This window comes from Carex rostrata, chromosome 2 (genome assembly GCF_964058835.1).
Source record: "Carex rostrata chromosome 2, lpCarRost1.2, whole genome shotgun sequence".
NCBI lineage: Eukaryota > Viridiplantae > Streptophyta > Magnoliopsida > Poales > Cyperaceae > Carex > Carex rostrata.
The window spans coordinates 5,686,937-5,714,383 of NC_135919.1; the positions used below are offsets into that span (position 1 = coordinate 5,686,937).

Below are 27,447 nucleotides of genomic sequence, written 5' to 3' on the forward strand. Positions count from 1 at the left end.
CTAGACTTTGCCTGTTAATACTTAAAAACTTCTTATTGATGATATTCTATACAATCCATATAGCGGGTCACTGTGAGATCTTTTGTACATTAATTAATGAGAGATTTGGTCACATAAAAACCATTGTAGATTAATTGATCCAAATATCAGACTTGAATCTTTGTTTCCTTTCCTTCGTTGAGCCGCATAGCTTTTGTACCTTCCATTCTTCCATTACCAGAGCAGAGAGAGAGAGACGCCATTGGATTGGATTGGATTGGATCATTGGAGTCGGATTTTAATTATCCTTTGCGTGTGCTTTTTCCTTTTTCCTTTTTCCATCGATCTGTTCTGATTTGGAATTAATACCTCTCATCTCATCTCATCTCATCTCATCTCATCTCACCTAATCTGGGTTCAATTACTATCAATGGGGATGGGGATGGGGATGAGCCGATGAGGTAACTCTCGTTAACTTTAGCTATCCATTTCCATGGAGGTCAATTATCTCTACTGCTCTCTCGTCTCCACGATTCTCAGTTTCGTTGGGTTGCAGTGGTGGTCAACCTCCTACCTTGATCGGATCAAGTCCGATGCCTTACCACTTCACAACGACTGGATCGGAATTCTATTACAATCAAATCTTACCCTTATCTTTATGCTTAATTTTGCACTGAATCTCATATTTCTGCTTCTTCTATGTCTCAAGGTCATTTTTCGCTTCTTTTTAATTGCTTATTAAATCTACTTTTGCAATTAAACTGATTGTAGACATACTTCAACTTGTTTAAAACAAAAGAACTTTTTTTTTTCCCAGAGCATTTTTTTCCAGAAGCTATATGAATCAGAGACGAGAAAGGTTCTGGAACGAGGTGTCAACTATTTAATTTACAAGGTAATTTATCTTTTACCTATCACCATAGTATACTTAAACTGATGTCAGTTTTGGTACCAGTTGACTGCAATTTCAATAATTTTATTTCCTAATAAGCTCTTATGTGATTGCAAAATGGGGTTTAATTAAACTTTAAACATTACTTCTCGTCAAATGTGAATGAAATGCCATTCCAATCACGCTGCACGAGGTTACGCACACTCTGGTGCATACTGATATTGTTAAGGAGTCGTAGTAAAACCCTCGTTTAAACCGAAAAACCAAACCATTTAATCCAAATTTTTTCTGTTAGGTTGAAAACCAAATAAACAGGACCCAATGAACACCCTCCCAACGGAAATTCTATAGTAAAAAATAAGGCCATATACAGAATGGAGGCCCTTTTTTTTGTAGCAAAACTTGCCTTGATTTGCAACTAGTGAACTGTCCAATAAATACTTATTAATCAGGACAATTTAGGCTTACTGCTGTGTAAAGTTCAAAATTTAAGTTGAAACTGTTAGGTGAAGGGCCAGACTTTGAGGAAAAAGAAATGTACTTAGACTCACTGCTACTGGTAGATTTGCTCTTAGAAAAGGTCGTGAAAAATTCTCCTCAAGGATAAACTAAGTTTAGGAGTGTAACTCAATCTCGGTTTTGTGCGACTTAGTGATGGGGTATTGTGCACTAGACTTCAAAGTGTAACCATGCGACTTAGTGATCTTTTGTTTTGAAGGTTGATTTGTCACTGGTGTAATATTTTTTAGTCTTTTGCTTTTGCAATACTTAAAAGACTTCCATGTGTTGTGTTTTCTTTCATCTCTTTGCTACACAAAATCATCAAATAGTTTACAATAATTAAAATATAAGAAATCTCTAAGCTCCTTTCTTCAGTAATATAAACTGGTTATGTATAACACCTTTTTCTAAAATAAAATAAGCAAAGTTGGTTTTCTCAAAAAAAATAAGCAAAGTTGGTGCCAAAAACTTCTTTTCTTTTCTTTTGAAAGTTGGAAGGGGAAGTGTCTAACAGAAAATTTTGTCAGAACAAATTAAAGTATTCTAAATGTAGAATAATAAAGTTAATAAAACTAAAATCCTCAAAAGAAAGAAAAAACAGGAAAATTAGCTTTAGGTATGATGAAATTTGAAAATTAGAAGATTGTTTGCTTCAATCAAAGCATGGAAATGAGCTATATTACAAAAAATAGTGAACTTATATTGTTTGTATCTCAGAGATTTACACTTTGTTCTGGCTTTTAAAACTGTAATGCAAATCAGTGGATTTTTGCTGTACCTTTGTTTATTCTTCATATGCAAAAAGATAAGAACAAAAAATGTGGATAAAAGAGAATATTTTTTTTTTCATTCACTACATTAATAAAGTCGTAAAAGGTTGTGCCATCATATGTTAACATCTTTCAATGCCTGAAAAATTAATATGTAAAAATCTACTCAGAAACAGTCTGAAAGAAATTAATGTTTAATTGCAGGGTGCTGCCCTTCCATTGGTTGTACCATCAAATGTTTTGCAACTCTTCTTGTGGTCATCATGGCTTATTGTAGTTTGTTCCTTGAAGGTAACAAAAGCTGCTTAGGAATGAAAATTCTCAAACTTCTGATGTTTTTTTTTTGTTTACTTAGAAAACATTTACAAGGTTTTAAACTTATATGTAGATTTTCGAGTCGCTGGCAAGAGATCGACTAGAAAGATTAAATGCCTCCCCTAATGTGACACCGTTGAAGTATCTGCGTGTTTATTCAGCTTTATCCCTTGTTTTAGGTGCTGATCTTCTATGGTAATATTTCCTGGTATTATTTGTGCATATATTATTGCAGAATTTTGCAAGAAATTTAGTCTGGGTTCACTACTGTACCAGAAAGAATTTGCTTTTAAAAAAAAAAAAAAAAATTCTAGTGTTTTCTTGAGTGACTTTAGGATAAATGTAGGCCTTCAACTTGATGTTGAATACAAGAGTTTACATTATAATTGGAATTTTGCTTCTTTTCCTGATTAGGTACTGAATGAGTATAAATCGCAATTTGTGATAATATATTATTGTTTATTACATCCACATGTATTGACATTGTAATAAAGAATATTCAGATAACGTGTATTTATATATATTGAACTTTTACAGGATGAAGCTTTGTTTGAAGATCTACAAATCATATAGTTCTAGCTTGTTTCTGCTGTTATTTTTTGAACCCTTCAGTATTGCATTTCAGACATTACAGGTAAATTATTGAAGGAAATTCCGTGTTATGACATATACTGGTTTACTATATGTATTATTAAACTGGCATTTAAAAAAGGAAAATCAATAAATCATATTTAGCAGTGTTATATATTTTATCTTTACTTTGTTTGCTGCAGGCTATTATGGTTTATGGATTTCAGTTATTTGAAATCTGGAGACAGCACTTAATGGACCGGGGTGATGATTGCTTGGATCTCCATAGAATATGTAAAAGATTATCTGGTAAGATATTTGCTACATGAACCCGCCCAAGTAATAAAATCGAGAAAGGAAAAATAAGCAGTGAGTAATTGTTGCAGTTCTAGCGAAAGGACCAGGCGGCATTTTAGTTTCCTTTCTGAGAGTCATCGGGTGTAAAGGAAGCAATCAAGGTGGTATAACTGATTGGTTGTCAAAAGGTACATTCCTGTTTCTCTTATTAATCTTTTTCACATTATTAGCACGAGTAGTTGGTAAAACACAGGCAGGGGTGATTGAATGGTCGGTTATGTTAAAACCAAATTAAATAGTCAAACCAAAATTTTATTTGGTTTTCAAAATCTAACCGAACCAACCAAATTAAACTTGTCAACCGAATAACAACCAAACCAAAAAACCGAAGTAAATTTCGGTTTGTTTTGGTGAACCGAAATAAGATAGATTAAATTTCGAAAGGTCAAAACTCAATATATGCTCAAATACATTAAATGATCATAGAAATAAATATCAAGATATATATCATACCGAAATATAAGAGATTAAACTGAACCAAATATACAAAAGCAAAGTAATTCAAGTAAATTATCAAGTAAATTTTAGTTTTTTTTGGTTGAGCCAAAATTAGAGAGATTAAACCGAACCAAATATAAAAAATCAATGTAATTAAAAAATTCAAATGAACAGAACCATTTAAACCAAAAAACCAAACCATCTAATCCAAAATTTCCATTAGGTTGAAAACAAAATAAACCGGATCCAATGAAAACCCCTAAACACAGACAGGCTCCTGTGCCAGTTTGCTTGCTCTTTATTTTGAAGGGAATCCTTTTTTGTTTTTAAATAGTTTTGAAGGGTATTTTTAATTGTAAATGTCAGGCTTTAGTAATATGGTGCAGATATTTGTTTCAGGTTCCATCTCTGAGTGGAGGAACTATCTTGTCAGAAACTGCGGCTTTCTGTTAGACATTGCCGCCTTTGCAATGGGGCTAGGTCATTACTTAACTATATGTTATCTTCGCGGCATGTCATTTCATTTGGTTGATGCCTTCCTTATCATGAACATGCGTGTTAGTATGAATAAGATATTTCAATGTTTTCCTCTTTATTTTGCACAACCCCATCATCTTTTCAATTGTTGCACTTTGAATTATACTTCTAAATATTGCAACTTGTGCAACTTAGTCTTACTTAAATTACTGCTATATTTATGCAAATAATGAGATGGTTATTGACATTTTGGAAAGATATATGAGAACTAATGTATTTTTTACAAGGCAGAAATAAGTGCAAGACCTGAAAAGTTGAAAGCGGTTGTGTGCAATTTTTTTTATTTACCATTTCTTCCATAATGAACAAGCAAAGGGTTCTTTATCTTTGCTTTTGCCATATATCAGGCTCTACTTGGTGCAATTTTCAAGAGAGTCAAGGCATATGTCAAGCTATGCAGAGCGCTAAGTTCACTTGATCGGTCCCTCTCTGATGCCTCTTACGAAGAAATCTGTGAATTTAATGATGAATGTGCAATCTGTCGAGTAATTTTTTCTGTATTTCTTTATTGTTATTGTTGTTATAGTTATTTTTACAACGTTCAGTCTTTTTTTTTTTTTTTTTTAAAATCTCACAGTAACAGTCTAAGGTATTGGAATTTTTAACTTTTTTAAAGGGACCGATGTCTCGGGCTAAGAAGCTTCCATGCAACCATCTATTTCATCTTGCATGTTTAAGATCTTGGTACAACCAATTTATTTTAATCTTCTTACTAAATCTTTGATTCCACTCTTTGGTGTAAATTGCCTGAATCACATTATCGTACATTGTGTCCATATTTTTAGGATGGATCAGGGCTTTACCGAAGTATATTCTTGCCCGACCTGTCGGAGGCCTCTCTTTGTGGTGAATCCTCAAAGGAGTGCCAGCTCAACTAGGGAAGAAGCCCCAACTGGAGCGGCATTGCCAGGTGGCATGTTTTCTGCCGTTCATCAGCAAAATCATTCTGATGGGGCTTGGACAGGAGTTGGTCTTCATCCCGGGGGGATCCCACCTTGGTCAAACCCTACTATAGATAGCGCCAGCTCATCATCTGGTAACCCTTTTAGGCCTTTAGGTATTAGTGGGGTTCAGATGATGATGCGGCAACTTGCATCATCATCAAGTGATGGCTTTCCACATAGCAGCGCTGAACCTTCTGGATCAAGTTCTACTTTGAGATATGACCAAAATGCCCTTGGGCTGAGGTTTAGAAGTAATCCTTCCATGTTAAATCGAAGGAGTAGATCCGACATCCTTCCCATGGTTGCCAGAGTTAGAGAGGTCTTGCCTCACATCCCTGAGGAGTTAATTATTCAGGTAAACGAGAATCTCATCTCATAATTTAAATCTTAATTCAACACAGAATATGTTAGGTGATGTTTGATCTTGTGATATCTAGATTTTTGATACATCTATTTTGTTCGATAATTTGAATAGAATACATTTTGAAGCAAGAACCCAATAATTGTTCTACAAAGGGTTAAGATTAATTAAAGAAATTGGAGTTTAACAAATATATTGTTTTTTGTTTAATAGGATTTGCTAAGAACGAACAACATCAACATCACTGTGAATAATCTTTTGGTGCAGTAACACAAGTAATTTTGGTAACATCTTTGTACTATGATTTTTATCTTTTTTTTTTTGTTTAAAGTAATCAATAGAAGAAAATATTTGTATATAATAAAGAATATGATTGAGGGAAGTGTCAGGAACTGAGATTATGTTATCCCGAGGAATTCGAATAATTTATATGTTGTTCCTTTTGTATGTTTTTTTTCTTCTGCATGTTTGTCATCTACTTAAATGAAATTAACACCAAACATTTCTTAGATTACTTGCATATAAATCTCAACTGTAATAGTAAGCACAACCGGAGCAAAAACATGACTATTTTTTGTTTTTTCAATTGTAACTCTGTTTATCTTTAGAAGTTTGTGTTTTTGTTTGTTTGTTTGTTTTGTTTTATTTTTTCCAACTTGGCCATATATTCTTAGTAGTGTATGGAGGCTGAAAACTAACATATCTTTGTTATCCTAACTTGATTGTAGTTAAGGTTAAAGTATCTTTGTTATCCTAACTTAACATATCTTTTTGGTCTGCAGTTTTCTTCTTTCCTGTATGACCTCATTTCTTCTCTCTTATTTATAAATTGTTTATGGTGGACCCCATCAAAATGATAATTTTTTTCTTACTATGCTTCTCTAATCTCTATGTATGTATGTGGGTCCGTGTCCAAATCCTCTGAGTCTGAGCTAAAACAAGCTTTTAAAGATGTGTGAGGCCCACACGGAGGAGAAATTAAAACAAACTGAAGAAGAAAATTAACTCTATTAATTTTAGATCGGTGACGTTGTTTAATTTCGATTCAAATTTTAAATCAGAATTAATATCTCCGATCTTTCTAATGTCTAATAATTCAAGTACTCTCACTCTGTTTTATTCTAATAATTTCTAGTATTTTAATATTCCGTTTATATACGGTATGCGACCGTATATGCCGATTTTTGTGCAGACTTATATATGTGGACTTTAAATGAGAATTCATATATATATATAAACAAGTATACTGTAATATTTGGTATAAACCAATATTATTATACTCTAAACTACATATTTGGACCAAATATAAATTTTCTATATGGATTACAACCGAGAATATTTGACCGAATATTCAGTCAAATAGATTGAATTTATGGACTACATTGATAATTTGTATGAGTAAATTATTTTTTCATGAAATACCAATTCTATATATATATATATATATATATTGTTCTGTCACGCGCGTAACACCTCTAGCTTAATTAATTAGGTTGTCGCTGCCAATCAGATTGAGCAGATGGAGATGCCGTCGAGACAACGCAGCTGATGAGCAAGCCACCGGATTGAGCGCCATGACACCAGTTACATCGCACGCGCTTTATCCGACATGGCTCACTCTTATTCACAAGTCACAACTAATTAATTAACCTTTTTCTTAATTTCTTACCAATCAAAATACACGTCTATTTTGGCATTCAATGTTTGCTTATTTGTTTGCTTATTTTAATTATTTCAAAATTATTTTTTATTTTACTTAATTACCATTTCAAAATACACGTCAAATAGATCTTAACCTAGCTCCTAGAGCTGAATCATGCATGCAGCTCTTGTAGCACCTTTTCTCTCTCCAATCATGCGCCTTACCAGTACTGTAAAACCTATATTTGTAATTGTAGCTGCGTACGTACTACATCTTCGTGGAATTTTTTTGATAAACCATAATTAAGAAAAGATTTTTTACCATTCTAGCATGAGTACTTTTTTTTTTTTCAAAAACAAGGACCGGAGGAGCCCTCCGGTCTCAAAGTTTGCCTTTTCTCGAGACCGGATGAGCCCTCCGGTCTCTCATAATTTTAACCGGTTTGCTCCATTACAACTGCATTATAATTCGGGTGGCACAGAGAATCCAAAAACTTTAAAATAATTCAAGACCGGATGGCCGGTCCGGTCTCAACCCAAAAAAAATTCAAGACCGGATGGCCGGTCCGGTCTTAGCCTAAATAATCATTTTATTAGCCATGAAATATCAATAATTATTTACACCGCACCAGAGGAATAATGCACCACAGATCAATAATTGATTTACACCACAGAAGGTTGTCTTTGTCTCTGTCTCCTCCCATTTTCTTCTCCCTTCCTTCTTCTCAAACCGTGCTTTCACCATTTTTTTTGAACTCTTCAAAGTAACGTAATTTTAATTCTAATTATATAGATTTGTGTATTTTTGAAAGAAGAACAAGAAAAGCTTCAGATCTACAAGTTTCGTTCGGTATGTATTTAATTCTTTTATTTTTAATAAATAATATGAACTTATGAATAAATGGTTAGAATAAATAATTTATGTAATAATTGTAGTATAAGTAAATAGTTTATGTGTAGTTTTATCTTTTTGTAGTATAAATGATTTATGTAGTAATTATAGTATAAATAAATTGTTTATGTAGTAATTTATTTGCATGTAATATAAATAAATGATTTATGCATATTTTTTTTTGTAGTAGTATAAATGGTTTATGTGTATTTTTTTTTTAGTAGTATAAATGGTTTATGTAGTAATTGTAGTATAAATAAATGATTTATGTTGTAATTGTAATATAAAAATTGATTTATGTAGTAATTGTAGTATAAATAAATGATTTATGTAGTAATTTATTTGCACGTACTAATTTATTTGTATGTAATTTGTATGTAGTATAAATAAATTGTTTATGTAGTAATTACAGTATAAATGATTTTTGTAGTAATTGTAGTAATTCATATTTATTTTTCTAGTGTAATTTAAGTTTATATAGTGTAACCATTAATTGTAGAATTATTTAGTGTACATGCATGGAGTAATTGTTGAATGATTTATTTTTTTTAGTATAATTTAGATTTTTGTAGTGTAATTGTAGAATAATGTAAAGTAATAAAATGAATGTTACTAGTTAATTAGGTTTGCATGTCGTGCATGTTAATATTGAATTGGATTTGCATGTTAATATTTTTTTGTATGTATTTATTTATATTGTAGTGAAAAATGCAAGATGAAGATTCTTTATTGCAGTTGCTTCCAACAGAAGTTAAAATGCATGTGGCGAATACGAGGGTATTTGTTTAATATCGGTTTGAATTTAAATTGACTTATTAAATTTTAGAATTCGAATTTAATTTTTGGTTAAACTTTTTTGCATGTCAATTATCATTTCAGCTCGATTATGCACTACGTCCTGATAGTGGCAAAATGGGCGTTGAATACCAAGAAAATATGAAAGAAGGTTTAAAGAATTTAGGCTTGTATCAGATGGTTAATGTACATCATTGTCTGATTGAAAGAGGATTGATTACTGCTCTCGTTGAGAGGTGGAGGCCTGAGATGAATACTTTTCATCTTTCGGTGGGAGAGTGCATAGTGACATTGGAAGATGTTAGCTGTTTGTGGGGCTTATCTGTTACCGGTAACATATTTTTATTGCTAATTTATACTTTTGTTATTAATTGAAATTTTGTACTAGTATAATTTTGTTTAACATCTATGTTTACAGGGAGGGCTATCTCTGGATGTACCGATGATCATTATTCACAATTGATCTTAGATTGCCCAGGACATGAAGTGTATGATGGTTTTGAATGGGATGATAACGATTTTTATTATAAAAAGGTGGAGCATGGGGGTAAACCCAACGAGAAAACAACAATCTTAAAGAACTATATGCGTCTTGTATGGTTGAGAACAAAATTTAACAAGCTGAACTTGGAACTAGTGGATGACAAGGACATAATCAACCAGTACACACGAGCATATGCAATGGACTTGTTCGGGTCTATCATGTTTCCGGATTTGAATTCAAGTTCTGTCTCATTAATGTACTTACAATTCGTGGAAGATTTGAGTCCTTAAGGTGTCAACTACTACAACTGGGGAGGTGCTGTGCTCGCTTGCCTGTATCGCGAGTTATCACACGTTTCCAGATATAAACCAGCTTCAATTCATGGTCCATTACTACTACTGCAGATGTGGTCTTGGACTCAGTTTTCTATAGGCCGGCCCATACCACATAACCCAGAATTTGGCGGCAAAGTCATGGATGAGAGACTGGCTTTTGGAGCAAAGTTGACTATTCCGCATGATTGGGGTGGTAAGCCTAGGAGAGGTACATTTTAATAATAAATATTATATTTTTTTCATATAAGTTTGTGTTGATTCAATATGTAATTGTCATGTGTTTACAACTTAGGCACAAAGCAATGTCGAGATCAGTTTGAGCGTTTGAAGGCCAATGTTGTCAACTGGAGGCTGTACAGGGGTTACCAATACCTCCAACCTTCGGTCGGCATAAGAGACCAGGCGTTCTTTACATGTCGTGTGTGGTGCATCCATTTCTGGGTGGTAGAGATTCACCTTCCCGAGAGGGTTTTTCGGCAGTTCGGGTTATTTCAGGCAATTCCTCCGCCGGCTCCGCCATCATTCGAAGATCTTGAAGAGATTCGCAAATGGATACGAGCGGATGGGTTGTATGGTGACGCAACCTCTGCGGACTGGAGCGAACATTTTAGTGAATATATCGCGACACTTTCTCAGAATTTTGTAACTCAGTATGAAAATGGAGTCCTTACTCCTTATCTTCCGGATAGGTACGATTTAATTTAAGATAGAAAATAAAATATCTGCATTTAACAATGCTATGAAATAGTTAATAAGTTTTATTTTTTTCCAAGGTATCACGAGTATATGGAATGGTTCTTCATCAATGGCATGTATACAATTTTTCAGCGTCAGGCCAATCCTAAAATTCTAAGCCAGGCAATGCCCGAACCGGGAGACGTTGCAAATCTTGGGTATGCATCAGATGTCGTAATTCAAGCTCGAACCGTAAGTATTTTAATTTCTCTTTTTAATATATGAACTTATTTTGTTGTATCACAAAAATTATTTTTTAAATATATCATTTTCTTGTAGAGATTCCGCCAATTGAACCAGACCGCCAAAGGAATTAGCATGGTGCAGACACACAGACAGAAGGCTTTTGGACTCCTCTTGCTTGAAAGTAGTCGCGATGTCCTATCCGATCTCGGGCATATCGCACTGTTCATGGCCATGCTCAAGGAGGCAGGACTTCCAACTGATCTTAGAGATATTAACGTCAGCGATGATCTCGGGCATATCGCACTGTCGAATTTAGACGTAACTTGCAACACACCGCTAGGACGTGGTCGCAAGGAATGCCAGTAAATTGTGGGTTTTGACACTGACAAACAGGCATCCCCACCTCTCCAAATGAAAATCTAACTTCATGCTTCATATCTCCCTTCACTCCCTACAATCAATAAATTAAAATAATTACATGTTACCATTTATAAATTTAAACTGATAATTTAAGTAAACAGTTGACATACTGTTCTGACGACTCCATTATGAACTATGACCTCAAAAACGTTGGGCTCCATTGGTATCACTTCATGCTTTAATCCTTTTGAAGTCCGATATTGTAAAACTGATAATATGTTATTTGAAAATCTCATTCCTCTTTGAACCCACTGTTGAGCGACCTTACCTCTTTTCACATACCAATCCACCATTTTGTAAAATGTGCGCTCAACTATTGCTGTTACAAGTAGCTGGCGAGCCACTCGAAATACGTTGTTCAAGGATTCTGATCCGTTTGTAGTCATTATACCCCACCTATTCAGGCCTCCGTCATGACATTGTGCCCATTTATGGAGTTGCAAAGGCTCTTCTTCGAGATTTTGCAACCGTTTACCACACCACATGACATACTGATGAGTAGTAATACTCCTACCTTTTATCAAATCCATACCCTCATTAAACCTCCAAGGTTTCATCTTACAAACAAATTTCTTGAATATTTTTTTTATCATTTGGTCCTTACACAGCTTGTAAACATTTGACGCAATATGTTGAGAACATAATCGATAAACTGCTTCACCCCTTTCCTCACACCACCCTAAATCTGTTCTATCAAACACTGAACGAATGGCAGCATGCTGGTTTGATATAACGCATATCCGACCAGGATCGACAACATTTTCACGTACAAATTGCATAAACCAGCCCCAATTGGATGAACTCTCCTCATCCGCAATCCCGAAAGCAATTGGCAATAATTGTTGTTCTGCATCATAAGCGCATGCCATGAATAATTTCCCTTTATACCCTGCCGGATAGGTGTCCAGCATCTACACTTATAAATGGTCGGAGATATGGCCAGGATTCAATGCATGGACCGAAAGCCCATGCCACATGGGTGAAAATATGGATGCCAATTTTTGTAGATGGTTCGTGCTCAATTACGTATTTTGTGCCTGGGGTGGACATCTGGATTGCACCGAGCAGAGAAGGTAGCAGTTCGTAGGCTTTTTCCCAAGAACCAAATAAATCAGCAATAGCCAACTCCCTCCCTCTCCAAATCTTGTTGTATGAAGGCTGAACCATTTTGTATTTATTTCTAACTGCAAATCGACATGCTTTAATTGACATCTCCAAGTCCTCATTTAGACCAGGTTTGATTACATCTGCAATCATCCTGGCAGTCAGCTGATGACTGTCAACTTTACAAGCAATACTGTAACAATTGTGCTCGTATGGGTTTGTTGCAATTGTCCAATTTCCTGTCTCAGTAGTTTTTACATATAACCTCCATGGACACCCCTCTGCTTTACATATAACAATATAGCCAGTACGATTGGTATGGGTTTGTTGTAATTCTAAGTTATGATCTAGGGCAAATCCACTCAACTCGGATTTAAGATCGGCTTTGGATTCAAACATCTATCCCACTGAAAATTGACCGTCAATTCTAGGTGGATAATCAAAAAATGCTTCATCCGCGTACGGCATCGGCACATCGTCATTAAATGCCAGAATAGGATGCTGCAATCCTCGATTAATAAAGGGAATAGACATTTCCCACTCCTTCATTACATCTTGTATTCTAATTTGATCCTCTATTTCAGCCATGTCATCTTCCCCGACAACTCGGTCACCAAGGTTAGAGTTTGTGTCTGAGCTAGTATCATTATTCAACTCGTGAAAACGATTTACCATATCATCCATTATCGGTATTTCGGGGGGGTCATCAAAATATATGGGTGAATCAGGTACCGTTGTGTGTCTGCTACTTCCAGGTACACTACCTGAATATGGGTCATAATTGGTCTGACTAACAACTAGTACTGACTCAACCACTAATTCAAGAAGTTTAAAATTCAGTATCGGAGTGTGATAAGCCGAAATTGTATCTATTGAAACCTAGGGTTTGTTATGTAAATTAAGCCGAGTTTTGATTAGATTAGGTTTAATTAGGTTAGAAATGTCCAAAAGTTCAAGTTACTGTCCTAGTTATGTTTGTTCTACAGGTAATCAAGTGTTTGGAGCTTAACGAAGCAAAACAGGTGAGTTAATTAGCACGAAGAAATGAGCTTCTGCCACATGCATTGCGGCCCGGAAGAGATCCTTTGCGGTCCGCAACCAAGCAAGCCAGAACCAAGAACTCCAGAAGATTTCAGCACCATGCATTGCGGCCCGTAATGGGTATGATTGCGGCCCGCAATGGCCTTCAGAATTCTTCGCTGCAATATGTTAACTTCCACCATGCACTGCGGCCCGCAATGAATGTATTGCGACCTGCAATTAGGTCGGTTCAGAGCCCGAATTTGCTATTTTTGGTTGGTTATTTCTAGATTTTAGAGGGGGAGGGGTATAAATAGGGACCTGTAGAACAGATTGAGGACGTTTTTTAGAGAGAATTTTTGGGGATTAAACAAGGAAAAGCAAGGAAAAACAAGAAGAGAGAAGAAGGAAGAAGAGATCATTGATCAATCGGTTTTATTAATTTCTTTCCTTTGGAACTCTTTTATTCTTTTGATTTCATTTGTGTCTTAGCCATGACTGGCTAAGGGCTTTTCTAGGATTGATTAGGGTTGTACTTGAAACTTTTGTTATGATTTAGTTTGTTTTATTTTATATATTCTTGTTCTTTGTTATGATTTATTCTTTATTTTAATTGATTGTGAAGACTTAATCGAAATCGCATGAAATCTTAGGATTTGGTATTTGCAATTGAGAAATTGAATATTAGGTCCAGACCATAAGGAATAGGGTATTTGATAGGCTAAGTACCGAGAGGTGACGCTTGTCTTATACGGGCTTTACCTAATAGTTTAGAAAATTGTGCCAAGTACCGAGGGGTGAAAGATAGTTTTCTAGATCAATTGGGATAGTAAAAACTTAATGACTTTAGATTAGAGTAGCCAAGTACCGAGAGGTGACGTTTATTCTAATTTAAAGATGGTATTAATATAGAGATATCACTTTGTACCTATAACATCAAACTGTACCTTCATAATTATAGAACAAATTTAATAAACCAATTAATCGTAACACTAGTGGATAGGAACCCTAAGAAACCCTAATTTCTCATTCTTGTTAAAAACCTAATTTTGCTTTAAAGACTTTAGTTTAATTCATTTTAATCGAAACCAAACCACTTGAACAAACACAAAACCTTTTTACTTTTTTTTACTAAATTAAATTGTTAGGTTAGAGTTAATATTCCAACTTGTCCATGTGGAGATGATCCCTAAGTACTACTTGACAAGGTTGTACACTTGCAACCGAATTGAGTATCAACTAGGATTTATTACTTGTATTGTAATAATTCACATCAGAGTGGCATGTCCAAGCACCATGTGCCATATGTCTTCGCGGTCTATGTTAAATAACTGGTATTGTTCTGCTGAGTCAGGTGGTGCCGTGTTCAAACGAGCCTTGATTGTCAGATCGAACTGGCTAGGGAGCAAACGAATGCCAACATATATGTGTTTTCTTAGCTCATCAAAACTTGTTAAGTTAGTAACAGGAAATGTGCAAGTCGGTGCGTCTGAAATTTCGCGTCTATGATAAACATTTATTATTACTCCAGACATTATCTGAAAAAAAAAATTAACAATCAATCATCGATATCATTTTTAATTTTAAGACTACTACATACATACTGTAAAACAGACTTCTCGACATTATAATACTTTAAAACCTAAACATATAAAAAAAATACTAAAATTTTTTATTTCGCAATTTTACAGAGTGATCAAATCCATACTTTAACACTACTACATACAAATTGTAAACAAAACTCATCGACATTGTAAAACCTAACATATCAAATCCATACCATCCAATGCGATTAAATTTAGCCATTTTAGTAACTAATTTTTAATTTTACAACCTTATAACTTATAACTATTGTAATTGAAAAAAAAAACTTACTACAATCTTTAGATGAAAGCTACCAACACAGAAGAGGCCAATCTGTAACAACACAATATTTCAGTGGAGCTTGATTATCAGCTTAAAATGACGGAGAAGAAGAAATTTACAAGATTAAGTTTTCTGAATTTATGTTAGACTGAGGGGGCCGGAGAAAAGATGATTTATAGCAAAAAGAAAAGACAATAAAACGTGACTGCAAAAAGAAAAGACAATAAAACGTGACTGCACAGTTGCTGCACAGTTGCCGCACCAACGGACCCGAAAACATAAAAATTGGTGAGAATGGAACCTCCGGTCTTGAAAAGAAAAAAAAAAGTGAAAAAAAGAAAAAAAATGAGTCGCTGCACAGTCCGCCGCACCACCATCAATCAAAAAGGTGAGAAAAATGTGAGAAATTGTTAAGACCGAAGGGCTCCTCCGGTCTTGAGAAAAGGCAAAATTTGAGACCGGAGGGCTCCTCCGGTCCTTCTGATTTTTGAAAAAAAAATGCAATCATGCTGAATCAATAAAAAATCATTTTCTTAATTATGGTTTATCAAAAAAATTCCATCTTCGTGCACTGAATACTTTAACTTATTCTAATTAAGGATCAGTCTCTTTCTCTTTTTAGCTCACCATTTGTGTTTTTTTTTTTTCTGCTGTCGACTTATTCAAAGTTAACTTAATTAATTAATGTTGGCTGTTTGAATTTGGTCTTCTCATTTATAATTTGAACACATCCATGAGAGGGAATTAAAATACTATTGGCAAACTAATGCATCGTGAAAGTTAATTTGCACTGATCACTGTTGTATCGTTAATTAAATCCATGGCCAGGTTATTATGCTAGCTATTATTTAATAAATCTCTGCGTGCCATCAGAAACTGTTAACAATTAATTATTATGAAGATAGGAGATTTTATTGCAAAATTATGTATATATCTTCTTTAAGCTATATATATATATATATATATATATATATACTACGTACAGTACAACATTAAAATTTTAACTTGGTCGGTTAATTTGGACTAATATATACCAACTACTGGTCCCTAAACATATTAATTAAAGTTAGCTCAATTATCCACGCTAGCTAGCTATTGCATGTTTCCAAGTACCCGTCCGTTACGTACATATAATATATTGTATATTAATTAATTTACTTCATTGTATCGGAGTGTGTTTTATTAATTTGTAGATCTTTTGGGTGGCGTTTCTTCGGTGGATTAATTGTTTACATTAATTTGTTGGGATATGCTATCGGTGCATGGATTGTTTACATTTGTTGGTTAACAAAGAGAGCTGTAAAATGTAAATATGAAGAAATTAAACATAAAGACTTGCATGCCCCTGCCCTGATATGTGTTAATTGTTGTTCAATACTTCAATGTACGTAATTAACAAGGATATTTATCTATCAATTCTATCATCATGATTCATGTTAATATTATATATTGGACAACGACAACCAAGCGCAGTTGAAGGGAGTCTAGCTCAGCTAGCTTAGTAGCTATATATATATATATATAGCTCCTAGGGTATCGCTCCTCAATTGTCCTTTCAATTGTCTTTTTCGTTTCTAATATTCATGTTCCATGCACCATGCACCATGCATATATGTCTGTCTTTCATTTTCTTTAAAAGTTTTTTTTTTTTTGAGTAAAAATTGGAGGTCAAGCTACTCAACTATTTAATACCCTTGTTATTACAATAAATGATTTTCTCCATCCGGGTTTCGAACCCATTTTCTTTACAAGTTTTAATTTACCATAATTAATATAATTATATTAATCTACACCAACCACGATAAATTACATGCCAATTACATTAATTCAATATTAATTAGTATGAAAACTTGAGATCCGACTAAAATATGAGGTGGCTAACCGCAGATTGAAAGGAAGAGCGAAAAAAGACGATCGTAAATTAGAGATCAATTAGTATTAATTAACATACATAACAAATTAAATCATTTAATTAGAACATATTTTAATGACTAGTCTTTAAAATTCTATAGCCTATAAATAAACATATTGAAATTAATAATATGAGAAATCAATAAAATTAATTTGTTTCCTAAAAAAAAGGTTCAACAAAGGTCATGTTTCGATATCATGAAAATTAAAGCTAATAACTATATATATTTCGTTTTAAAATATATATATATTGTCACCCCTAGCTTCAAGTCTTCAACGGTCCCAGCATCCCCAGTATCGATTTTGAGACAAAAATGACACAAATCGAAAAGGGCTGCTTGGAGCATCGATCGAGAGAGCTTTTGAATTAAATTCCGTACTAGCTATTTCTAATTTATTTAAATACATACCCAGAACACAAGATCAACAATTTTCTCTTTCTCATCACTTGCCATTTAGAAACAGTAGTATGTATGTTCATCTCCATGCAATGCAACTCACGTCTTACTGCCTCCTACTTATTATTAATTATGCATCTCCATGCAATGCAACTGATGAGATATCTAATATATGCATGCATGTTCCTACCTATATACTCAACCAAAAATAGGCAAATAAATTCCACAAGAGACTAAAAAAAATCTCAGCATGTCATCTCTTCTTCTCATCATGCTTCTTTCTCTCTCTCTTACTACTAGCTTTTGTGAAGGCCGCAGTGCATCTTTTCTTCACTCGAGAAAGGTAAGCTCAAATATATGTCTAGAACTATTTCTTTAATTAGGTTATTTCATGCGTACGTAATCTGAAAAAGGAAAAACAGTTTCATGTCCAATTAAATTTTAGGACAATAACGAAACCCCCCTAAAGGCCAAAAAAAAAAAAAAAAAAAAATCCTATTATTGCCCATATCTAGCTAGCTAGGTATTTATATAGAAGTTCAAACTGCATCTAAATTCTCTTCATATTTTTCCCTTATAGTGAACGGCAAGATTTGGCCATATTTAACTTAATTACTAGGCCAGAGTATTTGACAATTGACATAACAATGTATGCAAGAAAATATCATTTATATGGAAGATGATAATTTTACACTCTTATAATTATATTATAATTAGGATATGGCGAAGATGAAGGTTAAGAAGCCATCAAGTGTGAGCTCAATGTCAGAGGCCATGACAGAACAGACAGATCAAGTCACAACATTACGGGTGAAATCCATAACTCATAGGAGTAGTGATCATAGAAAAGAAGATAATATCAGAAGAGAAAACTCATCAAGTTATGTTCAGAAACCCGATTTTGTTGCAGTATCTCTGCACAAGCCACCATATAGTGCATCAGAAGAGAAACCGGAATTTGATCTCGACTATGCGATGCCAAGAATTCACCCTCCATCTCACAATTGAGGCCGTTCAGTTGATCATGTTTTATTTATAGTCATGAAAGGATTTCCACATCGTTTGAAAATAAATATATTACTTTTCAACCACTTAATTTAGTTTAAAGATTATACAAGCTATGGATTTTGTGCCTTACATAGCTTGCTTCTCATCAATGTATCATACATAACATTCTAATGCTAATTATGAAACTTTTGGCTCAGTATTTACCATAGATTTATAGGAAGGATCTTTTTCGCTATTGCAATAGCTACGTACATAACTTTATTTCATTATTTTAATATGTTTTTGTTTATATATTACTGGTCTTTTTGAATTTTGATATTATTATAGGAGAGAAGCTAGCTAGCTAGCCTTTAAAATTAAGTATGAATTATTGTCTACAAAAGACAACAAATTTCTTTCGATGAAATGAAGAGCTGAATTAAAACGACATGAATGAATGCGTATATATCTTAATTACTTTGCCTTTCTATATATCTGAATTATTGTCTACGTGATTTTAGACTTCAATGTCGTTGTGTTTTCCAATTAAGGAAATTAATGTATATTATGTCAGATATGCTTCTTCTATATATTCTTATTTTGAAGTAGGCTATACTTGTTATAATTAACTAAGATAGTTTCGATCAGCAATTAGATAGCGCCCGCGCCCAATAAGGTACACATATATATAATTAAGTACTCCCCTTAATTTATTTATTTTTCATATTAATTCATAGTTAAACATTAAGTTACTGTAAGAAATGACAACTATGCATTATAAGATGGATTATAAAAGTAGGAAATCTAAATAATATATATATACGTGAGGAACCTGGCCTCCCCTCGGAAGGTGAAGTATATATGAGACTGAAACTTGTTATATATGCATGCATACGGAGAGGTGAGGAATTAACCCTCGATCGGTTTGTGTTTAGAAACCTTGACTGCTTAACTTAAAATTGAAAGGAGAATGTCTATAATTGAACTATTTATACGGAAGAGGCTAGTGTGGTTTACAAATAAAGGGTTTATGTTTATGAGAGCACCTCCGTCTCAACTCTCAATTATGAAAAGTGATTTTTTATTTGCCGCATCAGCCATTTTAGCAATTATCTCAATCAATTATATATTTTTTTTTACTCTTTGTAATTTCAAAACTTAATTACATTGATCTAACAATTGTCAAGTAGAATTAGGGTGTTCTTAAGCTTAGCAAGCCTTTTGTGAGCTTAACTTCAAATCCTATAATATTGACTTCAAACGACGAATTGAAATTGTTTAAAGTGATGTACGTACTTTACATGTGATACGTTTACATGTCAAATTTATAAATTTTCGAACTTATTTAGTATGAATTAAGAGGTAAAACAATGATGAAAAATTTACGCAATAATTTAAGTTACAAATTTTTTTTTTACCACTTGACTTTATACTAAAATGATATAGCACTTCTAGATTTGCCCAGGTTTTGCAAACTAATTGCAAAATGATACAACACTTCTAGTAATATTGCAAATTAATTTAGAAATATAACTAAATTAGCAATTGTCCGATATCTTTGTAATTGAAATTACAATTGCTCGTTAATTTGCATCTACATTTTGTTTTGTAAGTGGGGGTGGAGGTGCTAGCTAAATTTTTCATGAGTTGGGTATAGTTAGATTTAATCATGAAATAAGAATTATATATGTTCATAAATAACAAGAATGGTGCAATAATTGCCCCACCGAGCCGGCAGTACATCTGTTGTTTCTATACACATCACATGTGTGGTAGTTGTTATCGGGTAATATAATTAAGCTAGCTAGGATGTTAACTTATGACACCAAACACAAGCACTCAAGAAATATGTATGGTTATATATCATCGTTGATGGCAGTACGCTGAGCAGATAGGTTTTTAATGTGGTAATTTGGATGTGTTGGTGGGCCGGGTATCTGGAAACAAAGGAATAATCATGGTTCTGAAAATCGGAATCGGAATCTGCGGAATCAGAGGAATCGGTAGGAATCGTCCGAGTCAACTCGGAAACTCGAATTTTTATTAAAACACTTGTTTTGTATAATAAAAATAGGAAAAAATAAATAAATATTAGTTTATAAATGATGTTAAGGTCACTTTTTACACTAATATAATCTACTAATAAAATAAAATATGAACATTTAAAGTAAAAAAATCACAAAAATAAAAATTAAAAAAAATGATCACGGGTTCATCACAGGCTCACAGCTCACATCTTCAGTTCTTCACATTAGATTTTAGCTTGTGTATTAAGTCCACTTTTTAGAGAAAAATAATTCAATAATATAATATAAACATTCAATATTGGCCGATTAAAAATAATTCAATATTATATTAAAAACATTCAATATAATATAAACATTCAATATAATTACATTTTTTAGACTGATGAAAACCCCTGGCAGCATCTGCATCAAGTTTCTCATCAAACAAGAAGAAGAAGAAGAGAAAGACAGATCACCTCTTGATCATGAATTTTATTTTTGCAAGCGGCTCGTTCAAACTTTGATGTGTGTGTGTGTATATATATATATATAGAGGCGGAGCTAGCTGTTTTCAGGGGTGGGCAGTTGCCTACCCCTGGAAATTGAATTTTTTTGGACCGGGTATAGTGTTTTCAGCCTCTGCCTACCTCTGTTTAATTCGTTGCCTCCCTCTGACCTCTGCAGCCCATAACTCTTGGCATGGCCCAATTAATTCCAACCTTTAAATGCAAGAAAATGCAAGAAGCCCAATCAATTCCTTGGGTCCCTGTGACCTGCCAATAGAAATTGTGGAATTATAGAAAGAAGCATAGGGCGCGGCCTGTTCAACCTTCTCCGATTGAAAAGAAAGGAGTAGAGTGCAGCAGCGATTCAAAGCAAAGGGTTTACGGAGGCGAGCGAAGCAGAGGCGATTCACGGAAGCGATTCAACCCTGCTAGCTGATTCACGGAGGCAGACCCTGCTCTAGCGACAGATTGACGGTTTGAACCCTAACTCTATTTAATTTCTGTTTATAAATTGATAAAATCAGTAGCAACTAGCGAGTTGGATAAAATTGAGTAAAAATATGTTTTCATTCTACTCAAATTGGATAAAATTGAGTAGAAATTTCTGTTTATACTCAAATTGAGTAGAAATTTCTATTTATACCAAAATTTTAGAAATTTCTATTTATACCCAAATTTTAGAAATTGAGTACAAATTTCTGTTTCATTTAACAAAGATAGATTGTTTCAATTAGCTCAATTTTATCCCTCTGATTTCAATCAGTGGGAGCTCACTATCTTAGAAAATCAATTCGTGAATTACCATATGGATTTGCAAAATTATAGTGATTTTTTGGAGGTAAGGGACTTAGTTGAACTTTCTCAAAAGATGGTGGAAAAGAATAAACACACTGTTTGTCCCTTGACTTACAAATTAGTGAAATTAGCTTTGATATTGCCGGTGGCTACCGCAAGTGTTGAGAGGGTATTTTCGGCAATGAATGTGGTGAAAAGTCGCTTAAGGAATAAAATGGAAGACCAATGGATGAATGATTGTTTGGTTATTTATATTGAAAATGATGTGTTTGCTCATGTGGATAATGAGAAAATTATGCAAACATTTTAGAAGATGAAGAATCGTAGAGGATTGCTCGCTTCAATGTAATTGGCTTGAAAATTTTGTACTTATTGTTGGATTGTTGGAGTTATTAGATCAATAGATGAATTCTTGAATTGTTGAATTTTTTTGAAATTTTCATATTTTTTTGGTGAATTGTTGGACTTATTAGATTATTGTATAAATCGTTGAATTTGTTGAAAATTTTGTATATATTGTTGAATTATTCTGCCTACCCCTGGCTCAATTCCTGGCTACGCCACTGTATATATATATATATATATATATGCATATATAATTGTATATCACATTGTTCAAAGGTATACAAAATGATGCTCAACTTTCTAATAAAATCAAGATCTCGAAATGTTATTTCTTTTGGTAGAATTCTTTTTTTTTCCAGCGCCGATCTGTTGGAAGTTTTAATCAACCTGTAATAAATGGAGGCCAGTTATCAGTACGTTATATTGTTTGGATTTCCACATGGGGTTGCATTCTTCTTGGCAAGCAATAAGCTGTAATTACTATTGATTTATGTGGAGTACAATTTAAAAGGACTGTACCGTTGCCCCATTAAACTAGGGGTGCAAACGGATATATATCCGTATCTGCTTTTATTGATCAGATGGCAGTAAAACCATATATATCCGTATCTGCTTTTATTTTTCCGATATGGATACGAATCAGATATTAGACGGATACGCATGGATATAGATCGAATATCAGATATCTGTAGATATATACATGCATAAATATTTTCATAATGTATATTAAACTATATGTTGGTCCCAAAGGCGCCTAGAGGGGGGTGAATAGGTATTTTAAAAAAAATTATTTTAAGTTAAATTACTACACGTGTCTACGAGTTATTCGTGGCAGAAACTAGAATTACTTTAATTTAAACTAATAAATATGAAAGTAAATAGTAGAGTTTAGAGACACTTGATACGAGAGATGTTTATGGAGTTCGGCACTAACACCTACGTCTCTGGGGCTTCGCGACCTTCTTGATGGCGCACATTTCTTTACCTAGTGAGAAAGAAGTACAATGTGAAACTAGTGAGCCCTTACAAAGCTTGGGAAGTTACACGACCCAAGCACAGAAATGGCTCAAGAGCACTAAAGGCTCTAATACAAGATAAACGAGCACTCAAGGAACTAGTGTTCGAAACTTTGAATGAATAAAAGATCTCTCACAAATCACTCTAATTCTTACAATAAATTGAGTATGGTGGAGTAGATTTTCGGTTGTTGAATTAGTATTGAAATTTCAAGACCAAGCAACTAAGGTATCTCTCTTTTTGAGTTCAGAAGAAGGTGATTGATAGCTGGAGCCACAAGAGAAAACCTAATATTTGCTTCTATATATAGGAAGAGAAGCAAAAATTTAGGTTTATAGACGTTTTCAAATCTGACATCTGTTTTCCACGGAATATAGCGACCCATTAATTCATAATTTGAATAAAGTTAAAACATGAAAGTTGTAGATCTCAATTTTTTTGAAATTTCAAGATTTGATTCATTCAAATCGGACATCGTATGACCAAACAGCAGCTAAAATACAAATAGTGTGAATGATGATGGATTTAAATCGTTATAACGGTAGGAAACATTGTGTAACGGAAAAATTTCATTTTTCTACCAAAAATCCAGAGGCTAACCGTTGTGGCACCGTCACAATGCCTATGATACAATGGTCATCAACCATTGTCACTAGTGGAAAAACAGGAATCAGGATCGGCCTATCTGGATCGGCTCTACGAACCAACCGATACTAATACCTATCTGGATCGATTTTATCAATAAAACTGATACTAAAAGCTAATGAAAGCACAACAAATGCACTATCAGGATCGGTTCTTAGCTAAAAACCGATCCTGATAGTGCATATTTAGCTTTTTCCAAAGTCTGATTCTTCACAGAATCATTTTTCTTTCCTCCTCATACCTCACCTCCATTTCTTGGCGCAACAGCTATCTTACTGGGCATTGATCGGCTATCTCACTCTTCCTTTTCTTAGGTTCATTAATTGATTGATCATCTCTTTTCTCAAGTTTGATGTTAGATGTAGCACCATTTAGGCTCTAATTCAGCTCATTTTATAAACCATAATCACTCTTTTAGGTTTTAATACATTTTCTATTTCAAGCTTTTCTTTATATGTGAAGATGAGCAAATTCATGCTATATATGAACTTTTGATATAACTATATTTGCACATGCATGCTATATATGAGCTTTTGATATATACCCATATATACCCTAGCTAGCTAGCATGCATCATATATATGTTCTATATATATACATCCCTTTTCGAGTGTCAGATTTCAGCATGTGAAACTTCAGCAATTTTCAAACAGGCGTATCTTGGCTAGCTCGAGTGTCAGATTTCAGCATATGACCACTTTTCGGAAAGCTTGTGAAGAGTAGATATTGATTTTGATGTTATAGCCTTCATTGGAACAATGGTGTAGTCAGTTATCTCAAGGACAAAAGAAAGAGCCTCAATAGTCTTGTTGCAATTCTAAATCTTATAAACCTGCACATATCTCAACTCAAGTAAATTATTAAATTTAATAAATATATGTTTTGCAAATCTAGTCAACAAATAAGTAGATTATAGCACAATCCAACACTATATGGTATATATATATCTACTATTCAGATACGGGTAATTAAAATTCAAAATCATATCTGTAACGTATCTGCACGGATATTCAGATATCGGACATCCATTCCTAATTTTCAAATACGAACATATATTATCCGACCCGTTTGCACCCTTACATTAAACCCTAGTCATCAGCTAGGTGTTATTTAGTTCAAGTCTTATATATAGGAGATGGCTAAAATGAGCCATGGAGTAAAATAAATTTTTGCTCCATGGCACTATATTTCTAACTTGAAAATTCAAACAACTGATCCGAACCGCTCAACACGTTCTCCATATTGAAATGTGCTTGGAGACCAAATTTTACATTTTTTGGAGTTTTTTTACTATTTATTAAGCCACTTTAAAAATGTGCTTGGAGCCACATTTTTTTTACTATTGAAATGTCCTTGGAGCCACATTTTTTGTTAGAAGGTTCGAATCAATTGTTAATTTGGATTTTCAAAATGAAAATATAGCGTGGAGTACAAACGCATTTTACTCCACGGCTCACCCAAGTCAAACTCTCTCTATATATATAGGAGGGATCCACTTACACCCTTTTTTGGTGACACCGGATTACACCCTACATCTTTGAAGTCCAAACAGTCAATCCAAACCGTTCAACATGATGGATTTATTAAAATGTGCTTGCAGATCAAATTTTTTATTTTTTTTGATTTGTTTTATGATGTGTACAAAAATTCAATGGTCTGAAAACAACGATTTTGTAAAATACTTAATAAATGGTAATATATATATATATATATATATATATATATAGAGAGAGAGAGAGAGAGAGAGAGAGAGAGGTTGGCTAAGATCAAAGTGGTAGTTTCTGAGGTTTGGTGCTACTAATTCGTTTTTCAATTTTCAAAGTTCAAAATGTTGATCCGAACCGTTCAAGTTGATCTCTATATTAAAATGTGCTTGGAGACCAAATTTTACATTTTTCTAAATTTTTTTACTATTTAAGTATTTATTAAGCCACTTTGAAAACTGTTGATCCAATGGTGGCTTAACAAAACATTAAAATTAGAAGCCACCGTTGGATCAGCGATTTTCAAAGTGGCTTAATAAATAGCAAAAAAATTCAGAAAAATGTAAAATTTGGTATCCAAGCACATATTAATATGGAGAATAAGATGAATGGTTCGGATCGATGTTTTGAACTTTGAGAATTGAAAAACGAATTGGTAGCACCAAACCTCAGGAACTACCACTTTGATCTTAGCCAACCTCTATATATATATATATATATATATATATATATATAGAGAGAGAGAGAGAGAGAGAGAGATGGGCTACGATGAGTTGCGAAGTAAAACGCGTTTCTACTTTTTCTACTTCACGCCGTATTTTTATTTTGAAAGTCCAAACGACCGATCCGAACCGTTAGATGTTTAATCCATATTGAAATGTGCTTGGAGACCAAATTTTACATTTTTTGAAATTTTTTTTTGCTATTTATTAAGCATTTTTGAAAATTGCTGTTTTGCTATGAACAGTAAAAAACAGTAAAATTTTCTGGACCATCAGATCAGCGACTTTCAAAATTGCCTAATAAATAGTAAAAAAATTCCAAAAAATGTAAAATTTGGTCTCCAATCACATTTCAATATGGAGAACAAGATGAACGGTTCGGATCGAGGTTTTGAACTTTAAAATCGCAAAATATGAGCGTGAAGTAAAATAGTCGCTTTACTTCGCAACTCACCGTAATCCATATATATAGGGCTAATTTGCTGCTGGCAGCATTTCAGCAAACTGCTGCCACATCTATGAGCCGTCAGATTTGTTTTCAGATTTGTGCATGATGAGGCGCTGATTTGAATTGACGGAACAAGAAAAAGGCTCCGTTTTTATTTTCCGTTTTCCACCAGCACTTCTCCGTCTCTCGATTTACTTTTGAAATCCCAACCTTCTCTCTCGTTTGAAGAAAACGAAACCCTCCCTCACCATGTCCGACTCTCTCTCTCCGCTCAATCTCGTTTAATAGATTGGAGAAATCTCTCTCTTGTTTGCTCTCTCTCTCTCTCTCTCTCTCTCCCTCTCCCGTTCGAACTGGCAGCGCGCCTATCTCCTTCTCAGCCTCAGCGCTATCACAGCTGCGCCTCGCCTCCCCATACTCGTCCTCCTGTCTGACTGCCTCTCCCTGGTTAGCATTTCTCCCTCAGTCTTTTCCTTTCTCTCTCATTAGATACCCTTGGCTGCTCAGACAGTCGCTGATTTAGGTTTAGTTAGGTTAGTTGTCTAATCAATTATGTTATTTACGATGACCAAAGATGCTAAATGATTTTAATGAATAGTATTAATATTTTATGCAAGTCATGTCATGGAAATGTCTTTGTAGACTTTGCTGATATAAATAATTTAAATGATTAGTATTAATCAATTAGGTTAGCTCAGACCTTCGCTGATTTAAATGATTAGAGCATATCCATTGGTGAAAGGCTTTGCAATTGCAAACAGTCTGTCATAAGATAATTGCAATTTCAATTCATTTTAATTTCAAACACTCTACATTCATGAAATTAGATTTAATTTCATTTTGACCGCCACATCAGCGATCTCTTTTGTTTTTTGTTGACCTCTTTCTTTTCCTCCGTGAGTTTCATTTTTCCTTCCCCATACTGGCAATTTTTCCGCTCATCACCACTACTTGAAAAATTATTTGATAAACATACTGACGAGGGAGTAAACATCTGACTGGGGAGTCAATTCTGCAACCAATTAAGTATTATGTTGTCAA

General features: G+C 33.9%; 1 protein-coding gene across 2 annotated transcripts; it reads left to right on the forward strand.

Annotated features, from left to right (window-relative positions):
• Positions 1-218: 218 nt before the first annotated feature.
• LOC144571088 (E3 ubiquitin protein ligase RIN3-like) lies at positions 219-6,111 on the forward strand. Of its 2 annotated transcripts, none has more exons than XM_078320470.1 (12): positions 219-688; positions 797-874; positions 2,347-2,433; positions 2,531-2,652; positions 2,995-3,091; positions 3,231-3,336; positions 3,414-3,512; positions 4,222-4,379; positions 4,707-4,844; positions 4,976-5,043; positions 5,145-5,658; positions 5,878-6,111. In XM_078320470.1, exons 1-12 carry the CDS (start codon positions 473-475, stop codon positions 5,932-5,934), a joined length of 1,740 nt encoding a protein of 579 aa, XP_078176596.1. In that variant the 5' UTR covers positions 219-472; the 3' UTR covers positions 5,935-6,111. The 2 variants fall into 2 exon arrangements, with proteins under 2 accessions (XP_078176596.1, XP_078176597.1); XM_078320471.1 differs by having other exon boundaries at positions 3,414-3,485.
• Positions 6,112-27,447: the final 21,336 nt, after the last annotated feature.